The sequence below is a fragment of the Vitis vinifera genome, chromosome 13, assembly GCF_030704535.1.
Source record: "Vitis vinifera cultivar Pinot Noir 40024 chromosome 13, ASM3070453v1".
Lineage (NCBI taxonomy): Eukaryota > Viridiplantae > Streptophyta > Magnoliopsida > Vitales > Vitaceae > Vitis > Vitis vinifera.
The window spans coordinates 24788439-24814946 of NC_081817.1; the positions used below are offsets into that span (position 1 = coordinate 24788439).

At 37.6% G+C, this 26508-nt stretch overlaps 2 protein-coding genes and 1 long non-coding RNA gene across 3 annotated transcripts; 1 reads left to right on the forward strand and 2 right to left on the reverse strand.

The window, feature by feature from the left end:
• Positions 1 to 3450: 3450 nt before the first annotated feature.
• On the forward strand, positions 3451 to 4266 carry LOC104878029 (protein FAR-RED IMPAIRED RESPONSE 1-like). Its single transcript, XM_010647708.1, has one exon. It carries the CDS (start codon positions 3451 to 3453, stop codon positions 4264 to 4266), a length of 816 nt encoding a protein of 271 aa, XP_010646010.1.
• A 5110-nt stretch (positions 4267 to 9376) lies between these two features.
• On the reverse strand, positions 9377 to 22911 carry LOC104878028 (transposon Tf2-1 polyprotein). Its single transcript, XM_019217959.2, is given in 7 exon segments — positions 9377 to 9471; positions 10596 to 11131; positions 11267 to 12134; positions 12234 to 12972; positions 22058 to 22195; positions 22290 to 22709; positions 22802 to 22911. Coding segments are annotated over 7 exon segments (2862 nt in total). The 5' UTR covers positions 22868 to 22911.
• A 748-nt stretch (positions 22912 to 23659) lies between these two features.
• On the reverse strand, positions 23660 to 24487 carry LOC104878014 (uncharacterized). Its single transcript, XR_784943.3, has 4 exons — positions 24306 to 24487; positions 24157 to 24214; positions 23960 to 24079; positions 23660 to 23860 (listed from the first exon to the last, which is right to left on the reverse strand). It is a non-coding gene; the product is annotated as an uncharacterized LOC104878014 (long non-coding RNA).
• Positions 24488 to 26508: the final 2021 nt, after the last annotated feature.

A 26508-nucleotide genomic window follows, 5' to 3' on the forward strand; every position in this document is an offset into this window, starting at 1 on the left:
TCCTTTAGTTGGTTCATCCCATCCCCTTGAAACTTCAGCCACATAGCTCAAGAAATCCATAGCTTCCTCTGGATTTTTGCTCATGAAATCTCCTCCACACATTGTCTCGAGGAGTTGCTTCATTAAGGAGGACATACCATCATAAAAATAGCTCACCAATAGCCAAGTATCAAAGCCATGGTGAGGACAAGCATTTATAGCTTCCATGTATCTTTCCCAACACTCATAGAATTTCTCATTCTCTTTAGCTGAGAAGTTTGAAATTTGCCTTTTCAAGCCATTTGTTCTATGAGTGGGAAAAAATTTCTTGAGGAATTCAGCTTGTAAGTCAGTCCAAGAACGGATACTACTTGGCCTTAAAGAATTAAGCCAAATTTTGGCCTTATCCTTTAAAGTAAAAGAAAATAACTTAAGCCTCATCAAATCAATTGAAGCTCCTCCCTCTTGGGATGTATTACAAACATCTTCAAATTCCTTGATGTGTGCATACGGATTCTCACTCTCCATCCCATGGAAAGTTGGTAGAAGTGGAACAAGATACGGTATGATCACTAGCTGCTCTGTAGGGGGCACTATACATGATGGTGCACTCATACGAGGTGGATGCATACGGTCCCTCATTGATCTGAATTCATTGAGATTATCTTGACGACCTTGGTGACTATGCTGATCTTCAGATGTAGCTTCCATGATATTCAAGCTCAATTCAAATTCTTTTCTCTGAGGTGTATCACACTTAACAAGCCTTCCTCCACTGTCTCGTATCCACTTTGGCATACATAACTAGTATCTATCTGCAACTTAAATGAAAATAAAGGACAACAAGAGAAACAGGGCTACAACAACAAAATTAAACTAGGCTAAATTCTAAAAGATAAACTTAGATTATGAATAAATAAAGGAAAGAATGAGAATTAGTAAAGTGAAAGAAACGTTACCAACTTCTGATGAAAATCACAAGTGCTCAAAAATGGTATCAATATAAACTTGACATCTTCCCCGGCAACGGCGCCATTTGATTCGTGCCCAATTGGTGTCTCAGCTGATTCGTGTCTAGCTGGTGCTCCTTGATTGAGGGAGTAATCAACAAAATTTATAACCTATAACACCATATACTAGGGTAGCAAAGACAAAGCTACTATAGTATAGCGGCTCTAGAATCGTTCACTAGGAAGGATTAACAAGCTATCAATGATATCAATTCAAAGTGAATTGGTTTTGTTTCATTTCAAGGTTAGCTTAAGAAATAAAACACAAACTTTGATTGGTGAAGATTTAGACTTAAACTAACTAACACAATAAGTAATGGGAATAACTTAGGAAGAAAAACATTCCTTGGAGAGTTAGGTTCACTGGGGTGGTTCCTCATGCAAAAGACACGGCTCCGGTCAGATGGTTCATTTCCTCGCGTTAGAGATTCAACATATAGTCAATTCTCTAACCGGTGTTGTACAGATACATCCTTTAATTAGATTTCACTTTAATTCTCTCACTGATGCAACTTGCAATGGTTTAAGCCTCTCACTAAACTTTAACCGTTCAAGGTGATCTTTAACCTTGGATTACCCGTCTCAAGCTCGCAAGAGATAACTAATGGATGTCTCCTTGGAGTCCAAAAGCTTACTAAGTGTTGGCTATTCTAGAAAATCGTACCCTAAAGTCACCTTCCAGAGGCTCGCAAGGGGTAAACTAGTGCATTTCCATGGTTGGAAATCACTTGCCTTACCAAGTGTTGGCCCAGGTGACTCTAAGGTGTTTTAAGTTAACTAAAAACATAGAAATCACTAAAGGATTTCACTTTCTCTTCATTACTAGCTAAAACCACAAAGCTTTGCATTCTTGCACTTGGAACCTTCCCCGGCAACCTTAGCTCCAAGGAACTAGAGGTTTAGTTACTCATTCTCTGGGGAAAACTCCTCAGAGAGTTCATAACTTAGTAATAAATAAAAAATACGAAGTGAGAAGGTAAGGCAGTAGAAAGAACTGAACTTTACTTGCTTACCCAAAACTTTACAAAAGGATCTCCTCCCTGAGAACAGGCTCCCGAGAGGTATATATATGAACATAATATAAAACTAATTATTACATTGATATTTTCTCTTTTTTACTAACTTAAAAGCTAAGGAATCTTGTAATTGGTGGCTTACAAGGAGTATCTTGGGATTTAGACAACAAAAATCTGATGTAAAATATCTCCCAATGTCGGTAGCAAATATCGGGATGCTTCAGGAACCATTTCGCAAGAGAAAATGGTGTTTGCGAGATTTCGCAGACACTCAAGAGGGCTGCGAAATCATTTCGCAACAACATGCTTTCTTCGCAGGGCTGCGAAGTTGGCTTCCACCTTGAGGTTCCCAGCTTCCCTCTCACGGTATATGTCAGGCAACTTCAGAAGGAAATACACCCTACTGTACAAAAAGGCTGTGGAATCACTTCGCAACAAAAGGGTGATTTCGCAGCACTTTACAAAATGCTTCCTTTAGCTCGGAGTGATTGGCTTGCAATGGCTGCAACTTCTTCGTTTCAACTCCGAATTGCATACCGTTTGAAGCAGTGGATTGTTGACTTCCTGAGCTTTCAAATGGTATATAGCATGCATCAATTGGACCTCAGAAAGTGCTCCAGAATTGGCTACTACGACTGTCATCAAGAATATGCTTCATGGCAGATTCTCTTTACTTTTTCTCCTTGCAATCCGGATTTACTCTTGGCAAATGACTTCTAAGCTTTGCCCAAGATTCCTCATAACTCTCCTCAGTCTTGAATTGCTTTGGTGATCAAATTACTAACAAAAACACCAAAACTTACACAAAGTGATTAAAATTGCTTTCAAGGGTCCTTAACATGCCAATTGAGTTAAAAGGCCAAAACTACTACTCAAAAGTGTTTAAAAGGATTAATTATAAGCTATCAAATAGCACTTTTTGAGTAGTAATCAACGTCTTCAATGACGATGCATATATCGGTGGCACTTACCACCTGGGTGGAAACGGTTTGAAAGAGAAGGCGTTGAAGGGTATTTCAAATGAAGAAGTCTACAAATTGCAATTTGATTGCATAGATGAGGCTGAAACATTTTACAACATGTTAGCAAAAGTAGCCAAATTTAGTATTCGAAAAGATGATTTGAAGTGAGACAAGAATGGAGATATAATATCTCGAAAGTGGGTATGTTCTAGAGAAGGACAACGAGCGACAAAGTTTATTGAAAATGACAAGCGACAGCGTGAGCCACGATCATTGAGTAGAGTTGGATGTGAAGCTACATTTCATGTAGGCTTGAACAGGAAAGATGGAAAGTGGATTGTAAAGGAATTTATAGGAGATCATAATCATAATTTGGTCGATGCTATCAACACACAATTCTTTCGGTCTCATTGAACAATAAGTAATCCAGATAAGGCATAAGTTGATGTTTTGCGTAACGTAGGTGTTAAAACCACACAAATTATGGACTATATGGTCAAACAATCAGGGGGACATGAGCACGTCGGTTTCACGCAAAAAGATATATACAATCACGTTGATGCAATGCGTAGAAGTGAAATTAAAGACGGTGATGCAGAAGCGGCATTGGCTTATTTGTGTGGAAAGGCAGAAATGGATTCTTCATTTTTTTATAAATTCAACATTGATGAAGAAAGTCGACTAGTAAATTTGTTTTGGGCTGATTCAACTGCTCGAATGGATTATGCGTGTTTTGGAGATGTCCTAGCATTTGACACAACCTATAGGACAAATGCCTATAAAAAGCCTCTAGTAGTGTTGGTCGGTGTTAATCATCACCACCAAACTGTTGTATTTCGTTGTGCGTTATTGATAGATGAAAGTGTTGGGACATATGAATGGGTGTTGGAGACATTTCTTGATGCAATGATGAATAAGAAACCCATATCTGTTGTAACCGATGGGGATAAAGCTATGTGTAAGGCAATTAAAAAAGTATTACCCGATACGTGTCATCGATTGTGTTCATGGCATTTGCAACGAAATGCATTCACGAATGGGCATATTAAGGACTTCTCAAGCATATTTGCAAGGTGCATGTTCATGCGTGGGAATGAAGAAGAATTTGAAAAGGTTTGGCATGAAATGGTTGCAAATTTGGGACTTAATGAGAATCGTTGGGTGACCGAGATATATGGGAAACGTAAAAGATGGGCAGAGGCGTATTTACGTGGAAATTTCTTTGGAGGGATGAGAACCACACAAAGGTGTGAGAGTATGAATGCATGTCTAAATAGATTCTTAAAAATTCGCTTGTGACTGTATGAGTTTGTACAACAATTTGATAGAGCCATTGATTCATACCCAATTGGTGTCTCAGCTGATTCGTGTCCAGCTGGTGCTCCTTGGATGAGGGAGTGATCAACAAAATTTATACCTATAACACCATACACTAGGGTAGCAAATAAAAAGCTACTATAGTATAGTGGCTCTAGGATCGTTCACTGGGAATGATTAACAAGTAATCAAGGATACCAATTCCAAGTGAATTGGCCTTGTTTCATTTCATGGTTAGCTTAAGAAGTAAAACACAAATTTTGATTGGTAAAGGTTTAGACTTAAACTAACTAACTTAACAGAAGTTTGGAATAATTTAGGAAGAAAAGCATTCCTTGGAGATTTAGGTTCACTGGGGTAGTTTCTCATGCAAAAGACATAGCTCCGGTCAGATGGTTCATTTCCTCGCATTAGAGATTCAACTTAGAGTCAATTCTCTAACCGGTGATGTACAGAGACTCCTTCAATTAGATTTCACTTTAATTATCTCACTGATGCAACTTGCAATGGTTTAAGCCTCTCACTAAGCCTTAACCATTCAAGGTGGTCTTTAACCTTGGATTACCCGTCAAAAGCTCGCAAGAGATAACTAATGGATGTCTCCTAGGAGTCCAAAAGCTTATCAAGTGTTGGCTATTCTAGAAAATCCTACCCTGAAGTCACCTCCCAGAGGCTCGCAAGGGGTAAACTAGTGCATTTCCATGGTTGGAAATCACTTGCCTTACCAAGTGTTGGCCCAGGTGACTCCAAGGTGTTTTAAGTTAACTAAAAACATTGAAATCACTAAAGGATTTCACTTCCTCTTCATTACTAGCTAAAACCATAGAGCTTTGCATTCTTGCACTTGGAACCTTCCCCGACAACCTTAGCTCCAAGGAATTAGAAGTTTAGTTACTCATTCTCTGGGGAAAATTCCTCAGAGAATTCATAACTTAGAAATAAAATGAAAATACAAAGTGAGAAGGTAAGACAGTAGAAAGAAAAGACCTTTACTTGCTTACCCAAAACGTTTACAGAAGGAACTCCTCTCCGAGAACAGGCTCCCGAGAGGTATATATATCAAACTAATTGTTACAAAGATATTTAGTCTTTTTACTAACTTAAAAACTAAGGAATCATGTAATTGGTGGTTTACAAGGAGTATTTTGGGATTTAGACAACAAAAATCTAATGGAAAATATCTCCCAATGTCGGTAGCAAGCTTCGGAAGGCTTCAGGAACCATTTCGCAGGAGAAAAATGGTGTCTGCGAAATTTCGCAGACACCCAAGAGGGCTGCGAAATTATTTCGCAACACCGAGCTATCTTCACAGGGCTGCGAAGTTGGCTTCCACCTTGAGGTTCCCAGCTCCCTTCTCGCGGCATGGTTCGTGTATCGTCAGAAGGAGAAACACCTTACTGTACAAAAGTGCTGCGAAATCACTTCGCAACAAAAGGGTGATTTCGCAACACTTCGCAAAATGCTTCCTTCAGCTCGGAGTGACTGACTTGTAATGGCTGCAACTTCTTCGTTTCAACTCCGAATTGCACACCGTTTGAAGCATTGGATTGTTGACTTCCTGAGCTTTGAAATGGTATATAGCATACATCATTTGAACTTCAGAAAGTGCTCCAAAAGTGGCTGCTACGACTGTCATCAAGAATAAGCTTCATGGCAGATTCTCTTTGCTTTTTCTCCTTGCAATCCGGATTCACTCTTGGCAGATGAATTCTAAACTTTGCCCAAGATTCCTCATAGCTCTCCTCATTCTTGACTTGCTTTGGTGATCAATATACTATCAAAAACACCAAAACTTACACAAAGTGATCAAAATTGCTTTAAAAGATCCTTAACATGCCAATTGAGTTAAAAGGCCTAAACTACTACTCAAAAGTGTTTAAAAGGATTAATTATAGGCTATCAAATAGCACTTTTTGAGTAGTAATCACTCCCCCCAACCGACATATTGCTAGTCCCTTAGCAATATAGGAGAGAAAAAATGAAAATAAATAGCAACTAATCTAAAATTTACAACATCATGCTAAAAGAAAATAATTCTCAAGTGGCATGATGATCTATTTCTCACATGAATCATTAAAGAAATACAAACCCAAATCTCAACAAGAGTCATAACACCTATGCTAAACACTGTCAATCAAGGGAGTGCATTATGCAAACTGAAGTTTTAAAATCATTTCCACTTTCAAAGAACTAAACTTCAATCTTCCACAAAAATCTATGTGTATTGGTTCCTTAGGTTCCGAGAATAATATGCTAAACTAGTCTCTCCCCCCAACCTATCTCTTTTCAACACTTTAGCAAACTGACCAAAATCAATAAGAAAAGAACACACTTTCATCATCTTTTTTTTTTTTTTTTTTTTTTTTCAAGGTAGCTTTATGGGGTACTCTTTCTGACTTTTCCATGTAATGGGGGTCCATCGATGACTCCCAACCAATTAAGGTTTAGGGCACCAAGTTTTAAGGATCTTTCAACCACTAACTCCTCGAATTTTTCCCCGGACTTTTAAGAATAAGTTTCTAATACCCAAGCATCTACCATATGCTAACTCTACCTATTCACCCTTATAACGAGCATTGAGGTCGGTGTCTCCCAACCAATTAAGGCTTAGGGCACCAGGCTTAAAAGATTTTCACCATATACCCCTCAGACCTTGCTCGGGTTTCAAGGCAAGCAAACAACTTTCTTTATTTCAAAGGCTCATTGGCCTTTTGTAGGGTGTTTCAATTTTTATCAAATGAGGTCAAGTATACCAAGTCCCAAAATTATCCTAATTCAAGCGGGAAATAGCTTTTCATCTTATAATCGGAAACTAATGTGCACAGTGTGTGGATAGCTTAAAGTGGAAGAACTAAATTCAATTTCAATAGAAGCTTCAACAATTGAACCACTCTAGTAAGCATAATCCATACTCTAAGTCAAGTGAAAAGGCAACAGTTCAATTTCTCTTGGTTTAATTTGAAAAGTTTTCCTCAAAATTCATGGAGAATAGAGTAACAAGAGTAAAAAGTAAAAACTACAACTAATTAACCAATATAATTGCAATACCAAAAAGATTTAGCATACTTCCTTCCTCATACCCCCCAACCGAATTGAGCATTGTCCTCAATGTGATTTGAGTGACTGTAATAAAAGGGAGGAAGTGGTACCTCCTTGCTGATATCAAATTCGAATATTGATTGGGGAAAACCACATGTTTCAAAAAGAATAGAATATGTGAGAAAAGGAAATAAGGAGAACTTAATGCTAACTTTTAACAAGAAATATTCAACTTGTATTACTTTGAGTTCATTTGATTACAATGCTAAGGACAAGTAACACAAGGAATCCCATATATAGTACCAAAAAACTGGGACTTCATTTCAACTAAAAAAAACAAACATGCATAAAAACATAAACAGCAAATATATATAATGTCTGATTAATGGGGTGGTGGTGCTAGGCAGAAGGATGTGCCTCCTCAGTAGGTGGATCAACTGGGGCTTCGGGCTCTGGAGGATGAGACTCTAAAGGCTGAGAGTGTGGCTCTAGTGGAGTATCAGTGGAGGGCTCTACAGCTTGTGGCAGATCGAAATGGACTTGGAGCTGCCTTAGGATGGCAGCTTGTTGAGCCTGAGAGGCTAACATCTGCTCCTGGCATGCTTTAATGGCTGCCAACTCCTGAGCAAGATTGCTCTGAGAAGCTGTAAGAGTCTCCAATGCACGGCACAGCTCTCGATATTCAGATATAGGGATGGCCATCCTCGGCTCAGCTGATGTGGATGGCTGTGATGAAGTAGGTGCAGCTGGTGGGGCTCTAGGGATGGCAGGAGTGGCAACTGTTATATCTTCAGGTCTATGTCTTGGGGAGGCTCTCCTTGCACCTGGCTGAGGCTGACCAGGCTGATCAACTTTGTATGCCGTCATATTATTCCATTTATCAAGAGTGAATGGCTCACGGCATATTCGCTTTCTCTCCAGCTGAGGCTCGGAGGGGTATCCCAGATGCTCCAAAATTTGGCATAGCAGCCTTGGAAAGAGGAGTGGAATGCAATCTGCTCTTTGAAGCTTCTTCTTGTGAACCTTCTCCTCAAAATAGAGAAGGGCTGCCATGATCAGATGATGAGGCCCAAAGAAGAATCCTTTTGACATCTTGTACAGGGCTTCCAGGAGAACTCCCCTTCTTTGGGTCCAATGCTGCAGGGGATAGATATTATGCCTCAAAAAGGCATCAATCAAAAACATAACTGGAGGTAGGTCCCCCCTCAGCAGATGTGATCGATTTGCAGCTCCTCTGGAAAGGGTGCTCACCATCTCTAGCTTAGTAGGATTTGCCCAAGTTTTAAAGTTATCGAATTGGGTTGGCTCAAAAGGAATTTGCAGGGCTTCAGCAATATGTCGTGCTCCCAAAATACCATGTCTCCCATCAATAATAAAATGAATCAAGGTTGGGTTCCTGACCTCTTTGGTTGTCATGGATTGGTAGAAATCCGTGACTACCCGGGGATAGAAAAAATCTCTTGGAGCTAGAAGATGCTCCATATGGTACCTCCTCAGCAGCTGGAATGATTGGGCAAGCTCCGGTCTCACTATGAATGCTGCTTAGTCGAAGCAAAGCTCGGAATGGAATGCCCGAGTTCGACAATCCAAGTTCCCCTCAATCGGGGGCTGAGGTAACATTGGCCTTCGGATTACTTCTTCCAGAGGTGTTTCCACTTGAATTTGGGGCCCTGGAATTGGCGCTTGAGGCTCCTGAGCTTTTTCTTGCGGCACCGGAGATGGTACCAGCGATGGAACTGGCAGGGGACTCGGCGAGGGTACTGGAGTTGCAACTGGAGAAGGATTTGGTGAGGATACCGGAGTTTGAACCGGTGACTGCTCTGGGGATTGCTCAGGGGATTGCTCAGTCAAATCGATGGGTTCTGAGCTCTCAACCCTTGGCTTCTTTTGTAATGGTCGGCCTCCGGACCTGGTTAAATATCGTCTTGCCGGCGGCTTTGGTGGCGCCGGCTTCACTGGAGGAGGATTTGGTCTCGACGGCGAAGCCTCTGGAGCAGAACCCGGACTTGGCTCCTTTCGCAGCGTCTTTTTGCGGTTCGAAGGAGATGAAGATTTAGCTCCTCGCGTTCGCGCCATTTTGGGATACTGAAACTTTGGCCGACGTTGATGATTTGAGAGGATGACCGGAGGCTCGGACGGCGTGGCTCACTGAAAAAGACGAACAGGCTGCGAGAATGGTGCTCTGATTTTTGAAACCCTTTTCGCAGCACAAATGACCGGTATAAATAGGAAAAACGGAAGCCTAAGGGTCAGTTAAGGTTTCGCAACAAAACGCCAATTTCGCAGCAAAATGCCATTTTCGCAGCAACTTCGCAGTGAGTTTCGCAGCTGCGAAATTGATGTTACTGTGCTGCGAAGTGGCACTCGTGTGCCAAAACCACTGTCGCAATTGCGAAATACCCTGCGGAATGGGACTTTTGGTGCAAAATCATGCTTTTCCACTTCGCAAAGGGTTTCGCAGCTGCCAAATGGGTGCTACTGTACTGCGAAGTGGCACTCGTGTGCCAAATTCACTTTCGCAACTGTGAAATACACTCGCAGAGACTTCTACAGTGTTGCGGAATGGTTTGGCAACAAAATGCTCATTTCATAGAAGTTTCCTTCACCCTGCGAAATTTCGCAGAGCTTTGTTTTTCCCCTGTTTTGGCTCCGATTTCGACCCGGTTTTTTTTTCTTTCAATCTCCTTGAAATTTCTTCCACCTGGGATCATTTAAAACGATTAAAACACACCTAAAAACATGATTTAAGATCAAAAACTAAGATCAAAAGTATGAAAACAACTTGAAAATTTACAAAATTTACAAAAATTTTGGACTGTGGTAAAACCACGTCCAGCAAACCTTTTTTCCTTAGGCTTTTTGAGGCTCAAGGAGGTTGATTGCCTCCTTTTCTGATTTGAATGACTCCATGAACGGCTTAAGACAATATCCATTGACTCTAAAGCTGTCCTTGCCATTGGAATTCACTAAGTCCACCACTCCATTGGAATATACTCGGTGAATAACAAATGAACCAATCCATTGGAGTCTTGTGTCATACATCAAAACTTTTTGCCCTTCCTGAAATTCCTTGTTGGAGATGAGTTGATCATGCCACTTCTTCATCCTCTGTTTTGCAACTTTGGAGTTGGTATAAGCATTATTTCTTAATTCCTCCATCTCATTAAGGTCTAGAAATCTCTTTTCTCCGGCCTTGATCAAATCCATGTTCAGCTTCTTTATGGCCCACCAAGCTTTGTATTCAACTTCCACAGGGAGATGGCATGCTTTACCATAAACAAGACGATAAGGAGACATCCCAAGAATAGTCTTATAAGCTGTTCTATATGCCCACAATGAATCATGAAGCCTAATAGACCAATCTTTTCTGTTGGAATTCACCACTTTCATCAAGATGTTCTTTATTTCCCTGTTAGCTAGCTCAACTTGCCCGGAAGTCTGAGGATGATAAGGTGTGGCCACCTTATGCTTCACTCCATACTTGGATAACAGGGCTTCAAAAGGTTTGTTGCAAAAATGAGCACCTCCATCACTGATTATAGCTTTGGGCACCCCAAATCTTGAGAAAATGTTCTCTTTAAGAAACTTGAGAACCACCCTGTGATCATTTTGCTTACAGGGGATTGCCTCAACCCATTTAGAAACATAATCCACCCCCACCAAGATGTAAGAATTACCAAAAGACATTGGGAAAGGTCCCATGAAGCCAATGCCCCATACATCAAATATCTCAACTATCAGAATGGGGTTCATAGGCATTTGATTTCTTTTTGTTAGCTTTCCAAGCCTTTGGCATCTATCACAACTCCTACACATGATGTGGGCATCTTTGAAAAGAGATGGCCAAGTAAACCCTGATTGCAATACCTTCATGGCTGTTTTCTGAGAGGCAAAGTGGCCTCCACATGCATTCTCATGACAATGAGATAGAATCCCTTGCTGCTCATCTTCAGGGACACACTTCCTAATAATCTGATCTGCACAATACTTAAAGAGAAAGGGCTCTTCCCAATAATAAGAATGAATTTTGGCGAAGAAGTGCTTCCTGTCCTGTGCATTCCACTCACTTGGAATTTCACCAGTCACTAAATAATTAGCAATATGAGCATACCAAGGAGTTTTCACTAGGAACATGAGTGATTCTTCAGGAAAATCATCATTGATAGGTAAGAGATGGGAATTATGTGCTATAACTAACCTTGACAAGTGGTCAGCTACTACATTCTCCACTCATTTCTTATCTTTGATTTGAAGATCGAATTCTTGTAACAAAAGAATCCATCTAATCAACCTTGCTTTTGCATCTTGCTTTGTCAATAAATACTTTAGGGCTGAATGGTCAGTGAAGACAATAATGAAAGACCCCACTAAATAAGCTCGAAATTTGTCTAAAGCAAATACCACAGCTAACAATTCTTTCTCTGTAGTTGTGTAGTTCCTCTGAGCTTCATTTAGTGTTTTACTTGCATAGTAAATCACATAGGGCTTCCCATCTTCTCTTTGGCCAAGCACAGCTCCTATAGCAAAGTCACTGGCATCACACATCAGTTCAAAAGGTAATTGCCAGTTAGGGGCTCTAACTATTGGAGTTGTTGTTAAAAATTTCTTCAGTTGATCAAAGCTATGCTGACACCTTTCATCCCATATAAACTTAGTATCCTTAGCTAACAGCTCACAAAGAGGTTTTGAAAGACTTGAAAAACCTTTTATAAACCTCCTATAGAACCCTGCATGGCCAAGGAACTGCCTTACTCCTTTTACAGTTGTTGGAGATGGTAATTTGGCAATAAGCTCCACCTTTGCTTTATCAACTTCAATGCCTTTTTCAGAGATGATATGGCCAAGGACAATTCCTTGACGTACCATAAAATGGCATTTTTCCCAATTCAACACTAGATCTTTTCCAATGCATCTATGAAGAACTGCTTCCAAATTAACCAAGCACTCCTCGAATGTACCTCCATATACGGTGATGTCATCCATGAAAACCTCCATAATTCTCTCCACCATATCACTGAAAATACTCAACATACATCTTTGAAATGTAGCAGGTGCATTGCATAAACCAAAAGGCATTCTTCTATAAGGAAATGTTCCAAATGGACATGTAAAAGTGGTTTTTTCCTGATCTGCCAAATCAATTTCAATCTGAAAATACCCTGAATACCCATCCAAGAAACAATAAAATGGATGTCCAGAGACTCTCTCCAACACTTGGTCAATAAATGGCAATGGAAAATGATCTTTCCTGGTGACAGCATTCAGCTTTCTATAATCAATACACACCCTCCAACCTGAAGTGAGGCGTGTAGTAATTTCTTCCCCTTTTTCATTTTGAATCACTATGATCCCTGACTTCTTTGGTACCACTTGAGTAGGACTCACCCAAGGGCTATCAGATATAGGGTAAATGATTCCTGCTTGAAGTAGCTTTAGCACCTCAGTTCGCACCACCTCTTGTAGATGAGGATTCAACCTTCTTTGAAATTGACGAATTGGCTTTGCTTCCTCCTCCATATATATATGATGAGTACAAACTAAAGGACTAATGCCTTTCAAATCAGATATTTGCCATCCTATTGCCTTCTTACACCTCCTGAGAACTTCCATTAAACAATTTTCTTGATGACTGGTCAGAGATGAGGATATCACAACAGGACATTGATTATTTGCTTCAAGATATGTATATTTCAGCTCCACAGGTAAAGGCTTCAGATTGAGTTTTGGAATTTCTTTTTCAATAGATGTCTCCTCTTCTTCATTGAACAAAGGTAGAATTCCTTCTATCTTTTTCCAACTTTGTAGAGTAGCAAGCCCAATAGGAGATTCAGAAAAACCTTCCTTATTATCCTCAAGACTTTCATTTAACTTTTCTTGCATATGTTGATTGCAGTGCTCCTCCACCAAAGTATTAATTATACATAACTCTTCTGGACCTTCTCTTCCTCCGGAGTGATTTTCTTTTTAGACATATAGAAAATATTTAGATCCAGTGTCATATTACCAAAAGTGAGTTGCATAACCCCATTTCTATAGTTGATGATTGCATTTGAAGTTGCAAGAAATGGCCTTCCAAGGATGATAGGAACTAAATTAGCTTCCTTTATAGTAGGATCTGTATCAAGAACAATAAAATCTACTGGATAGTAGAAATTATCCACTTGAACCAATACATCCTCAATTACCCCTCTTGGAATTTTCACTGATCTATCTGCTAGAGATAAAGTGATTGCTGTTGGCTTCAACTCTCCAAGTCCCAATTGCTTGTAGACTGAGTATGGAAGCAAATTCACACTTGCTCCCAAGTCTAGCAAGGCTTTCTCCACTACCTTTCCTCCAATCATGACTGAAATGGTAGGACTTCCAGGGTCTTTGTACTTCAAAGGAGACTTACATTGTAAGATTGCACTTACTTGCTCAGTCAAGAAGGCTTTCTTGTTTACAGTCAACCCTCTTTTGATAGTACACAAGTCCTTTAGGAATTTTGCATACGTTGGAACTTTTTGATCATATCCAGCAGTGGAATATTAACTTTCACTTGTCTAAAGACTTCAAGGATTTCAGCTGCATTTCTAACCCCCTTTTCCCCCTGTAATGCTTGAGGAAAAGGTGGAGAAGTTGATTTCTTCAGCATTTCTTCCTTCAGAAGCTCCTTCTCTGGAATTACTTTCATTGTTGAATCAGAGTCCTTCTTTTCTTCACTGATCTCACTCTCTTCATCTTCCATTTCCTTCCCTTTCTTCATCTCTTCTTCTTTCTCAACATGTGGCTTGGGTGTTGGATGCTCAATTTTTTTACCACTCCTTAGAGTGATCAAGGCCTTGACATCTTTCACTTGTGATGATTCTCCCTCATGGCTTTCCACTTCATGGACACCTTTGGGATTTTGGTTAGGTTGAGAAGGAAATCTTCCTTTTTCTTGCAGTGTGTTCAAATTTGTAAGCCTAGAGATTGAATACTGGATGTTATCAAATTTTTTATTTATATCATTTTGCATTCCATCCATCCTTTGATCAAGTCGAGCATTGGTGGCTTCTTGCTTTCCAATAAAATCTCCCACTACCTTGCTGAGATTGGCTATTATTTGTTCAATACTTGAAGATTGCTGAGATGGTGGATCCGGCTGTTGGTATTGAGTTGCTCTGGCCTTCCATGAGAAATTTGGATGATTCCTCCAACTTGAGTTGTAGGTATTTCCATATGGTGCATTGTTATTGGGCCTGAATTGTCCAACAACATTTGCTTGATCTCTATACATTTCCCTTTCAGCTGAAATTGCAGGACATTCCTCTACCAAATGTTCATATGACTGACAATTGGGACACAGCTTCACTTGCACTGGTGCTTCAGCAACAGCTTGCACTTCATGTATTCTTTTCAGCTCCAACTCCTCCAATCTTCTTGTCATAGCTGCCAACTTTGCCTTCATGTCATCATCCTCTTTTAAATTATACATCCCAGCCTTTGCATTGTAAGCATTCAACTGAGACTTCATCTTTCCCACTTCTCCTTTAGTTGGTTCATCCCATCCCCTTGAAACATCAGCTACATAGCTCAAGAAATCCATAGCTTCCTCTGGATTTTTGCTCATGAAATCTCCTCCACACATTGTCTCGAGGAGTTGCTTCATTGAGGAGGACATACCATCATAAAAATAGCTCACCAATAACCAAGTATCAAAGCCATGGTGAGGGCAAGCATTTATAGCTTCCATGTATCTTTCCCAACACTCATAGAATTTCTCATTCTCTTTAGCTGAGAAATTTGAAATTTGCCTTTTCAAGCCATTTGTTCTATGAGTAGGAAAAAATTTCTTGAGGAATTCAGCTTGTAAATCAGTCCAAGAGCGGATACTCCTTGGCCTTAAAGAATTAAGCCAAATTTTGGCCTTATCCTTTAAAGTAAAAGGAAATAACTTAAGCCTCATCAAATCAATTGAAGCTCCTCCCTCTTTGAATGTATTACAAACATCTTCAAATTCCTTGATGTGTGCATACGGATTCTCAGTTTCCATCCCATGGAAAGTTGGTAGAAGTGGAACAAGATACGGTCTGATCACTAGCTGCTCTGTAGGGGGCACTATACATGATGGTGCACTCATACGAGGTGGATGCATACAGTCCCTCATTGATCTGAATTCATTGAGATTGTCTTGACGACCTTGGTGACTATGTTGATCTTCAAGTGCAGCCTCCATGATATTCAAGATTACTTCAAATTCTCCTCTCTGAGGTGTATCACACTTAACAAGCCTACCTCCACTATCTCGTATCCACTTGGGCATACACAACTAGTATCTATCTGCAACTAAAAATGAAAACAAAAGACAACAAGAAAAACAGGGCTACAACAACAAAATTAAACTAGACTAAATTTTAAAAGATAAACTTAGATTGTAAATAAACAAAGAAAGAATGAAAATTAGTAAAGTGAAAGAAACTTTACCAACTTGTGATGAAAATCACAAGTGCTCAAAAATGGTATCACAATGAACTTGACACTCATTCCCCGGCAACGGCGCCATTTGATTCATGCCCAATTGGTGTCTCAGCTAATTCGTGTCCAGCTGGTGCTCCTTGGATGAGGGAGTGATCAACAAAATTTATACCTATAACACCATACACTAGGGTAGCAAATAAAAAGCTACTATAGTATAGTGGCTCTAGGATCGTTCACTGGGAATGATTAACAAGCAATCAAGGATACCAATTCCAAGTGAATTGGCCTTGTTTCATTTCATGGTTAGCTTAAGAAGTAAAACACAGATTTTGATTGGTAAAGGTTTAGACTTAAACTAACTAACTTAACAGAAGTTTGGAATAATTTAGGAAGAAAAGCATTCCTTGGAGATTTAGGTTCACTGGGGTGGTTCCTCATGCAAAAGACATAGCTCCGGTCAGATGGTTCATTTCCTCGCATTAGAGATTCAACTTAGAGTCAATTCTCTAACCGGTGATGTACAGAGACTCCTTCAATTAGATTTCACTTTAATTCTCTCACTGATGCAACTTGCAATGGTTTAAGCCTCTCACTAAGCCTTAACCATTCAAGGTGATCTTTAACCTTGGATTACCCGTCAAAAGCTCGCAAGAGATAACTAATGGATGTCTCCTAGGAGTCCAAAAGCTTATCAAGTGTTGGCTATTCTAGAAAATCCTACCCTGAAGTCACCTCCCAGAGGCTCGCAAGGGGTAAACTAGTGCATTTCCATGGTTGGAAATCACTTGCCTTACCAAGTGTTGGCCCAGGTGACTCCAAGGTGTTTTAAGTTAACTAAAAACATTGAAATCACTAAAGGATTTCACTTCCTCTTCATTACTAGCTAAAACCATAGAGCTTTGCATTCTTGCACTTGGAACCTTCCCCGGCAACCTTAGCTCCAAGGAATTAGAAGTTTAGTTACTCATTCTCTGGGGAAAATTCCTCAGAGAATTCATAACTTAGAAATAAAATGAAAATACAAAGTGAGAAGGTAAGGCAGTAGAAAGAAAAGACCTTTACTTGCTTACCCAAAACGTTTACAGAAGGAACTCCTCTCCTAGAACAGGCTCCCGAGAGGTATATATATCAAACCAATATAAAACTAATTGTTACAAAGATATTTAGTCTTTTTACTAACTTAAAAACTAAGGAATCATGTAATTGGTGGTTTACAAGGAGTATTTTGGGATTTAGACAACAAAAATCTAATGGAAAATATCTCCCAATGTCGGTAGCAAGCTTCGAAAGGCTTCAGGAACCATTTCGCAGGAGAAAAATGGTGTCTGCGAAATTTCGCAGACACCCAAGAGGGCTGCGAAATTATTTCGCAACACCGAGCTATCTTCACAGGGCTGCGAAGTTGGCTTCCACCTTGAGGTTCCCAGCTCCCTTCTTGCAGCATGGTTCGTGTATCGTCAGAAGGAGAAACACCTTATTGTACAAAAGTGCTGCGAAATCACTTCGCAACAAAAGGGTGATTTCGCAACACTTTGCAAAATGCTTCCTTCAGCTCGGAGTGACTGGCTTGTAATGGCTGCAACTTCTTCGTTTCAACTCCGAATTGCACACCATTTGAAGTATTGGATTGTTGACTTCCTGAGCTTTGAAATGGTATATAGCATACATCATTTGAACTTCATAAAGTGCTCCAAAAGTGGCTGCTACGACTGTCATCAAGAATAAGCTTCATGACAGATTCTCTTTGCTTTTTCTCCTTGCAATCCAGATTCACTCTTGGCAAATGAATTCTAAACTTTGCCCAAGATTCCTCATAGCTCTCCTCATTCTTGACTTGCTTTGGTGATCAATATACTATCAAAAACACCAAAACTTACACAAAGTGATCAAAATTGCTTTAAAGGATCCTTAACATGCCAATTGAGTTAAAAGGCCTAAACTACTACTCAAAAGTGTTTAAAAGGATTAATTATAGGCTATCAAATAGCACTTTTTGAGTAGTAATCAGCCATACTGATAATACGACAAAACGAGGTAAAGGCAGAGTTCGAGTCGAACAATTCTTCACTCGTGCTTTCAACCAAACTATCCATACTTGAAAATCATGCTGCGACGGTATACACAAAAGAATCTTTCCTTAAATTTCGTGAGAAGATGAAAAATGCAGAGTTATTCTTTGTGGTAGGTCTTGTAAGTGATCATTCAATGCGGGCATACACATTATTTAAGTTTAGACACCCGAACTTAAATTGGGAAGTACACTTTTGCCCGGATATTGTAACATTAAAATGCTCATGCATGATGTTTGAGTCAATTGGCATCCCATGTTGCCACATGGTGGTGGTTATGAAGGTGGAGCATTTGGAAAAGATTCCTCAGTCATGTATTATGAAGAGGTGGACAAAGTTAGCAAAGGTGTATACAAGATCAGTACCAGTGAATGAGACGAATAACGACATGGATCGGTTTGTATGATATGGTTCATTGAGTTCGATGTGCAACAAGCTCTCCTACTTTGCGTCAGATATGTCATCTTCATTTATAGAGGCCAAAAATGAAATACAAAATTTGACGGCGAGAATGGAGGAACTCTATAACTATAATTTGAAAGGGAAGAAAATAGCAGCAGATGGAGCGACAGGTACTAACCAAGTTCATGATCCAAATATTATGAAGACTAAAGGGAATCCAGGCAAAGTGGCAATGAATGTTCAAAAGGGAAGATGATGCAGTCATTGTAAAAGAGTGGGTCACACAATTCGAAAGTGTCCAGAAGCTACAATCCCTCAAAATGCTCAGCCGGGTTATATGGTATGCCATATTCAATAAAAAATTGCCCCTAAGATTAATTTTTGTAGTTGTACTTACATAAATGACTAACATAATTGTTTTGATGGCATTATGAGTACGTAGGAGGAAACTAATTTGTCTTCCCAATGTGACATTCAAATGGAAATGATGCCTTCAAAAAATTCATTAGTTGACATTTTTGCAACCATACATGTATGTACAATAGGCTTGTTATATAATTTCCAAACATTGATAACATCTAATTCAATAATAATTGACAACACTTAATTATTGAAAAATGCAGGGAATGTTAGGGGAGCATTTGTCGAATGACCGATCTGACATGTACATAGATTGTGGTGAACTTAATAATGTAAGATCGGGAATAAAGAAACACTTTTGACATGAATTTCAGCTATGCATTATTTAATGATTAGGTTTAATTAATTGGAATGGAATTGGACAATTGAAAAAAACAATGGAATGTGCATGTGCAGATAGCATGATTTCAGCAACATGAACAAAATATGTCAACACCATGTGAAGGTGGGGATCCAAACAAATATCCAAATGAAAAGGATATGCAACCTTTTTTTTATTCCTTAACGGAGTAAGGGATGGTAGGTATTAAATCAGTATTTATATTAGTTGACGTTATCACTTCCACTAATGTGTACTTTTAACTTAACTATTTAATGAAAAGTTTGAATTTTGATCAAGAGTCAAGTTGATTGATAGAATGCAATATCCTCTACATTTATAATTTAATTGATAACAAGTGATAAAATGATTGGTAAATGGAGAAACCAATTCATTTATATCATGTCAAAAAAAAATGGTTAATTATGCAGATTTAATTAAATTCAATTGTGGTTAAAGTTTGACAATTAGGTGGTTATGAGTTAACTATAGGAAAGTAATCAATATGATGTAATTCATATGAAATAGGTAAATTTAGTGATTTTACTCAAAATGGGTAAATCGTAGTTAGGTAATTTGTAATGCTAGTTTCCATCAATTTCAAACCTTATAATTGAACTTAATGGTACCTTGTCGAATGTTTACGTAGTGAAAAGTTATTGGTACAACTCATACCCTTTTTGTGGACGGTAGTCGTACTCCTAAATTGCACAATAGCATTGCAGGAGGCAACCGGTTGAGGAATTATTAACCAGTGGCTACCAATTGAGGAATTTTCTCAACCGGTTGAGAAATTTTCTCAACCTGGTCAATAATTCCTCAACCGGTTGATACAGGCAGTCGACCGACCGGTTGCTACAAGCGGTCGACCGGTTGCATCTGGTTAAAAATATCCGCAACCGGTTGACCAAATTCCTCAACCGGTTGATACCCATCTTCACCCGGTTGCCACTGGTTAAAAAACCATCAACCGATTGAGAAAATTCCTCAACCAGTTTGCTATATTTGTCAACCGGTTCCCACTGGTCAAATCATTCGTCAACCGGTTGAGACAATTTCTTCATTGATCAACCGCTTTCCACAACTCAAAAAATTGCTCACTCCCTTTAGAAAAATCTTCAATCACTCAATTGAATGCCGACACCGGGTGATTCTGCATCCAAAATTGTTTGAGGTGGTTGGGACAAATCCTCAACGAGTTCACACTGCATCCATAGGGTCATTATCCATATGAGGAATGTTCTCAACCGGTACGAATAATGTGTATGCCTATGAAAAGTGGACATAGCTAAATCGTTGGACTGGTTCTTACCGGCTGAACGTCATTCGTCAACCAGTCTACTAATGTACTAACTATATATTGTTAACATAGATAAATGAATATTTACAAATCAAATTAGGTTAAAGATCGTACAAAATCACACATGTCGAACATGAATGATACCAATATATTACAATTTCATTTTGCCTACCATATTGAAAGAAGAGTATTTGGATATTCAAATAAAATGGACTTAATCATTAATAATGTATGGTCATCGAATCTCACAACTTCCCAATAAACATGACGATATGTGGAGATGGAAATGATAAATATTAGAAAAATAACAAATATCATAATAATAATTTTTTCATTGCTCATGTCGACGTCTTTGTACAAACAATAGCCACAATGGTTTGTTTTTCTCTATTTCCCTCGTGTAAAACTAAATCACATACTATTTCTTGACGTATTTGAATAGAATTACAAAAGTCGAAGCTCGTCATCGAATCACCATTTTTGAATCTCTGCATATGTCTAATGACATGCACTCCACAGTCCCACCTAAGAAAGAGAAAATAAAAGCAAAACAACTTATTGAATGGTTGTCTAATTATACCTCAGAAAAAGAATAGTAATGTGAGTTATGTATTCATACTAACCCATTCTCTTGGGTCGGAATCGAAGGAGCCCAATCAATGGAGAATTGGAAGACGTCTTTCCCTATGTCATACAGTTTGAAGAACGTTTGACAAAATTCAACCTAATTTATTATGAAAGTGTTAATAAATATGGAAGAGAAAAAAAAAATAGAACAGAAGAAAAATATAAACATGAAAGCATACCACTGTTTTGACACTCTGAAACCGGAACTTGTCTCGATTCTTCGATCGTAATGAATCCAAAATTTGGATATGAGAGTTTTTGAAGTCAATGACACACAGATACCAATGACCAGGGCATTCGTCATGCATTGGAATAAATAGCTGTAAAGTTAGAAAAACAATATATATGAGTTGGGGCACAAAAAATCTACTATATTATAGGTGAAAACAATATCTATTCTAAATTTCATATATGCAATTAAACATTAGAAATAATTACTAACCTTCTCGCAATCATCCAATTCGCTAATGTAGTTACTCACGATGGATGTTTTTCTATCAAAAAAAGGATGAGGACTCCCGCACAAAATCATTTGCTAATAAGAAAACATAATACGAACATTAGTATATTGTACTTAATATGTAAGTAAACAACAAGAGAAATATGAGCTTACTGAAAATGTCGTGGGAAGATAGCATCTTATACTTTGTATGCCTATGAATTGTCTTTCAAAATAATTTAGCTTTGAGGCTTCTAGATTTATTACCTGTTGTTGAACAATAACTTCAATAAATTTATTTAACTAATATAGCATGCATTTGATATAAATGAAGTAGGTACTTACAACATCCATCCAATTTTGTCTAGGACGTAAGCATGCAAAAACTCCACGAACTCCATGTTCATGACCAAAGTCAACAAGAAGCTCACTAAAATAATAATATGTTCAAACAAACTTGAGTAAATTGGAAGCATATGAAGGCTAAAATTGTAACAACACATCTATGAATGTTCTAGACGCGACAAACCTTTTTGACAATGCTTTATTGAAAACATAATCAGCGACAAGAGATTGAAGTACATTGAATGATTGAGTATCCACCATGTCTTCACGAATGGACATGGGGATTGACTAATTTGAAAACAAGACATAATTATTAACTATATATGTTAAGTATCAAAAATAAGAACAATGATATTAAACTATTTGTATTATACCTCTGATGCTTCACGTTTTACCATCTTCCTTAATTTGTGTACAAACGGGGAGACCTTGAATTTACTTGGTTTCCTCTCCCTTGATGAACGTGTTTTCATGACATGATTAGGATAACCACATAGTGCTCGTAATGGTTCCTAATATGGAAAATGCCATTAATATACATCTATTTACTATGTAATGGTTAAGTAGTTGTAAAGAAAATAATTTTTTCTTTTACATGATACATACCTTTCCATAATCTCTTCTACTCCTTTTGATTGGAAGTGGTAAAATATTTTGATTTTCGTCTGGAATGATATGCACTTCAATTGATGTAGCACATGCATCTTCATTCTTTTCATTCAAGTCCTCGGTGCATAACTTCTCATTTGACAAAGTGTGAAGATAATGTTCATTCACATTCATATTGTTTGTATCTTCCAAACTTCTCTCGCATGAGAGCATGTCATTCTTCGTTCCTTCCTCGTGCATTCTCAAAGGTTTTCCGCTTGACCTAAGGAAGAGACCTTTCACTGTAGTATAATTCTCCTCAAATTTAGCCAAAATTTGATCACAACTACTACTACTTGCACCATAAGCCATATCAATTAGATGTGTCTTTAATTGTTGAAAGGTTTTATCCATCTCCATTAAGTTCCCACCATCAACCTAGTGATAAATACGAACGTGATTAATAACATCATAATACAAAGGTTCAATGCTAATATAGATAGTCACGATGAATATTGTAAAACACTTACTCGTTTAATAACATCTTTGTTTAGATTGATTACAAATTTCTCATCGTCCTCATTCTCACTCGCCATTGTCGTTGCATTTCCATCAACGCAATCCCTTATCTCATTTTCTATCACCCACATTTTAAGCTACAATATATTCATCAAAATATAATACATATCAGATTTTAAATCACTAAAAACTTAAATCAATAGTAAACGACTTTCAAAACTATAACTTACATTCTCATTTGCATATCCACCAAGTTTTTTCAATCTTCGTTTCCTGTCCAATACTTCATCATCTCCCCAAGCAGTAATCCGAGGAGAAGGTCGAGTATATAGCGATAGAAATTTCTCTTCAAACGATATATGCTTGTGGTAGAATAACTACGAGTATATTTGACATAGATATATAGTTAGTTCATAAATTATATTAAAACAAAATCATATTTCACTATAATGTAAATTAATTACCATTAAAAACAATAAGCAACCGCAAACCCCACTTTATTGTTTCTTCTTAAACTCTTCAATCCTGTGCACAAGATAGGACAACACAAATTCTGCCCAATTCATCTTCTTTATTGAATCGATGTCTTCCACAAGATGTAAGAAAGAACGATTCACAAAAAGCTTCATTGTTGGGCACAATAATGCACCCAACACAAATAATACAAAACGAACTTTAAAATCGTTTCCACCCTCTTTATCCTCCCTAATTTGATTTTCTAACATCACTAATGGCAATCGCCCTTTTTTATCACAATATTTTTTACATAAATCATTCTTATGACCAACATCTTTGTTCATGCCAATCTTGAACCCTCTTGCCCTCAATCCCATAATAAATTCAACATCAATGGGGGATAGTTTGATACAAGTATTATACAACTGTAACATATAAGTGTTCGGATTAAAACTATTTATCAACCAAAGACATAACCCATGATCAATTTTCCTACATCGAAGTTGCAAGAGGCTACCAAATCCTATTTCTTCTATGGCTGCCTTTTGCTTTGGTTCTAATTTTTCAATCACTCTAATCACTCACTCGGGGGAGCATCGAGTCTGAAGATATAACTGAAAAGATACACAAACATCAAACATGTTTACATTAATATAATTTCCAACAAATACATAAGTAAAGAAATTAAATATTCATTACAAAAAAAAAATTACCTTTGGAACCACACCCTTTTGAAGTGAATATTGTTTTGAACTTTCTTTGGACTTTGCCATGAAATTTTCTTTTTCTACTTTTGAAAGTGCATTCCACTTCTTGCCCAATTTTTTCCTCAACTACATTAATTGGTCACATAATTTAAATTCTAATTTTAAAATGTAATTATATTAGACATAGCAATATTACTCCATACATCATCATTTATCTTCACTCCTTTATCCTTCTCTTTCATCATGGCTAATTGATCATTACTACAAAACAATTTCAAACAAATTTAACAATAAAAACCACAAAAAATACATTAAAAAACATATTATTTTACATATTTCTATTTTCCCTTACTAGTAATGTATCCAAGCGCCGATAGGCCTCTTTGGATTTCTAACAACTTCAAGACCATCGCGTTCGCTCCTAAAAATTAAATCAAATCATTTAAGTCAATTTTTATAATATGATTTCGGATATAATAAATCAAACATACTTTCACCACCACATTATCTCAACATAAGTTTTTTTTCACATTTCAATAAATTTTATTTTTATATCTTACTACAATCAATCAAATGCCAATTAAAATTCAAATACCATTACAACTACAACATCCTCCCTAAATATCTTTACATTTAAAATGATGACAAAATTAACATATAAATTTTTTTCAATGTTCAATAATCTAACCACACTCTTTTTATATAATGTAATCAATCCATAAATCTAACAAAAAACATGAAATATAATGGACACAATATTGTAAAACACATAATTACTACTCACATTTTTTTCCCTTTATATAGAACTCGCCAAATAATTAGGATACAAGCGCTTTTTGAGTAACAAACAATTGTGTCCTTCTCAGCTTTCTTTTTCCTTAGTACTACACGTCCTCTTCTTCTTCTTTCAGCTACATCTTCAATTCGGGTTTTTAAACCATTAAATTTAGAACCTGAAAACACCCCCTTACATCTCTTAAACAAAATATAAAATATGAAGAAAACACAAGGGTTATGAAGATTCCACTAAAATTCTCCGTGTGAAAGAACCAAAATTCTCCGTGTGACAAAATGCAAGGGTAGGGGGGAGAGAAAGCAAAAATTCAGAAAATTTACATAAAATCTTCGAGAAGAAGAATCTAGCAGAAAAAATAGTTGACCTGGACATCGGGAGAAATGAAGTCTAAGACTCGGATCTTGGCACCGACCTCGCCCACAATCCTGAGCTCGTGGTCCTTGAGGGAGACTTCTTTGATGAGGTCAAGACGTCGGCTTGGAGGAGGTTGGCCCGGTTCACGGCGATGGTGGTATCCACCCACCTGTGAAGACGTCTTTGATCCCGGTTGACGGCGAAGGTGGTCTCCACCTAGCTGTGGAGACATCTTTGATAAGGTCTGCGATGTCGGCCTCGAAGAGGTTGGCCCGGTTGAAGCCGACCGTGGTCTTCACCCAGCTGTGGAGAATCAGTGGAGAGAAAAACGGGAAAAGGGAGAGAAAACAAAGATGAGAGCGGGAAATGGGTGAGCTATGGAGGAAGTCGGCTATGGAGGATGCGTGAGACAGCCAGCTATGGAGGGGAAGAGAGCAAATTAGGGGGGGAAACGGGGAAAAAGAGGAGAGATGGGGGAGAAAACGGGAGGGGGAGGTACCCGGTTGAAAATTTTTTTTTTTCCTTTTCATTTGGATGGCTGAGATTTAATCATTTTCATCCAATGGATGAAAAAAAATGGAGGCATGGTACCGAAGGAGGTATTGTAGAATTTCCCTTCTAATGGATATATAGAAAGTTTGGTAGATGCAAATATAATTTTTCTTTTAGCGCTTCAAAACAATCCAATAAATTGGTGCTAACATGAGTGAGAAAAGACATAAATTTTAGTGGGTTCGAGTCACACATAATCACGTTTTTGTTGTAATCGTATCAACTCATATAACTCATTCAATTAGTCATGTTTATGAGAAAAGGCATTTATGATTTGTTTAACCCAATTTATTAATTTTAAATATTTAAAAATTCTAAAATTTTAAAATACCTTTTAATTATGAATAATATCATATAGTTAAAAAAAAAACTTAAAGAACTAAAGTATAATTTTATTAAATATTAAAAATATTTTATAATTTAATAAATAAATAAAATTATAAATAGTATATAATTAAAATTTTAATTTAATTTTTATGTTATAAATGTATTATAACTTAAAATAAATAATTAAATTAATTAAAAGTTATAAAATTAAACTTAAAAGTTAAGAACAACTAAAAAAAATTTAAATTAATATTCTTATAAAATTAAAATTTTAAAAAGGTTAATTAAAATACAATCATATTAATGAGTTTAATGAATTAAAATTATATTAATCAATTTAACAGGTTATAATCATGTTAATAGCTAGGTTTCATGAGAATTAGTCTCACCCATTTACTTTGAAATTCTCCAATAACATGCAGTACAATTTGATTTGGGAAAAAAAAATAAAAAAATAAAACATATCATTGTATGATAAGAGTATTATTTTCCATGCAAAAGTTATGCTCATATACCTTGAATGTCT

Coding starts and splice junctions, on each gene's coding strand:
- LOC104878029 (XM_010647708.1), top strand. CDS start 3,451: ATGGACTATATGGTCAAACAATCAGGGGGACATGAGCACGTCGGTTTC.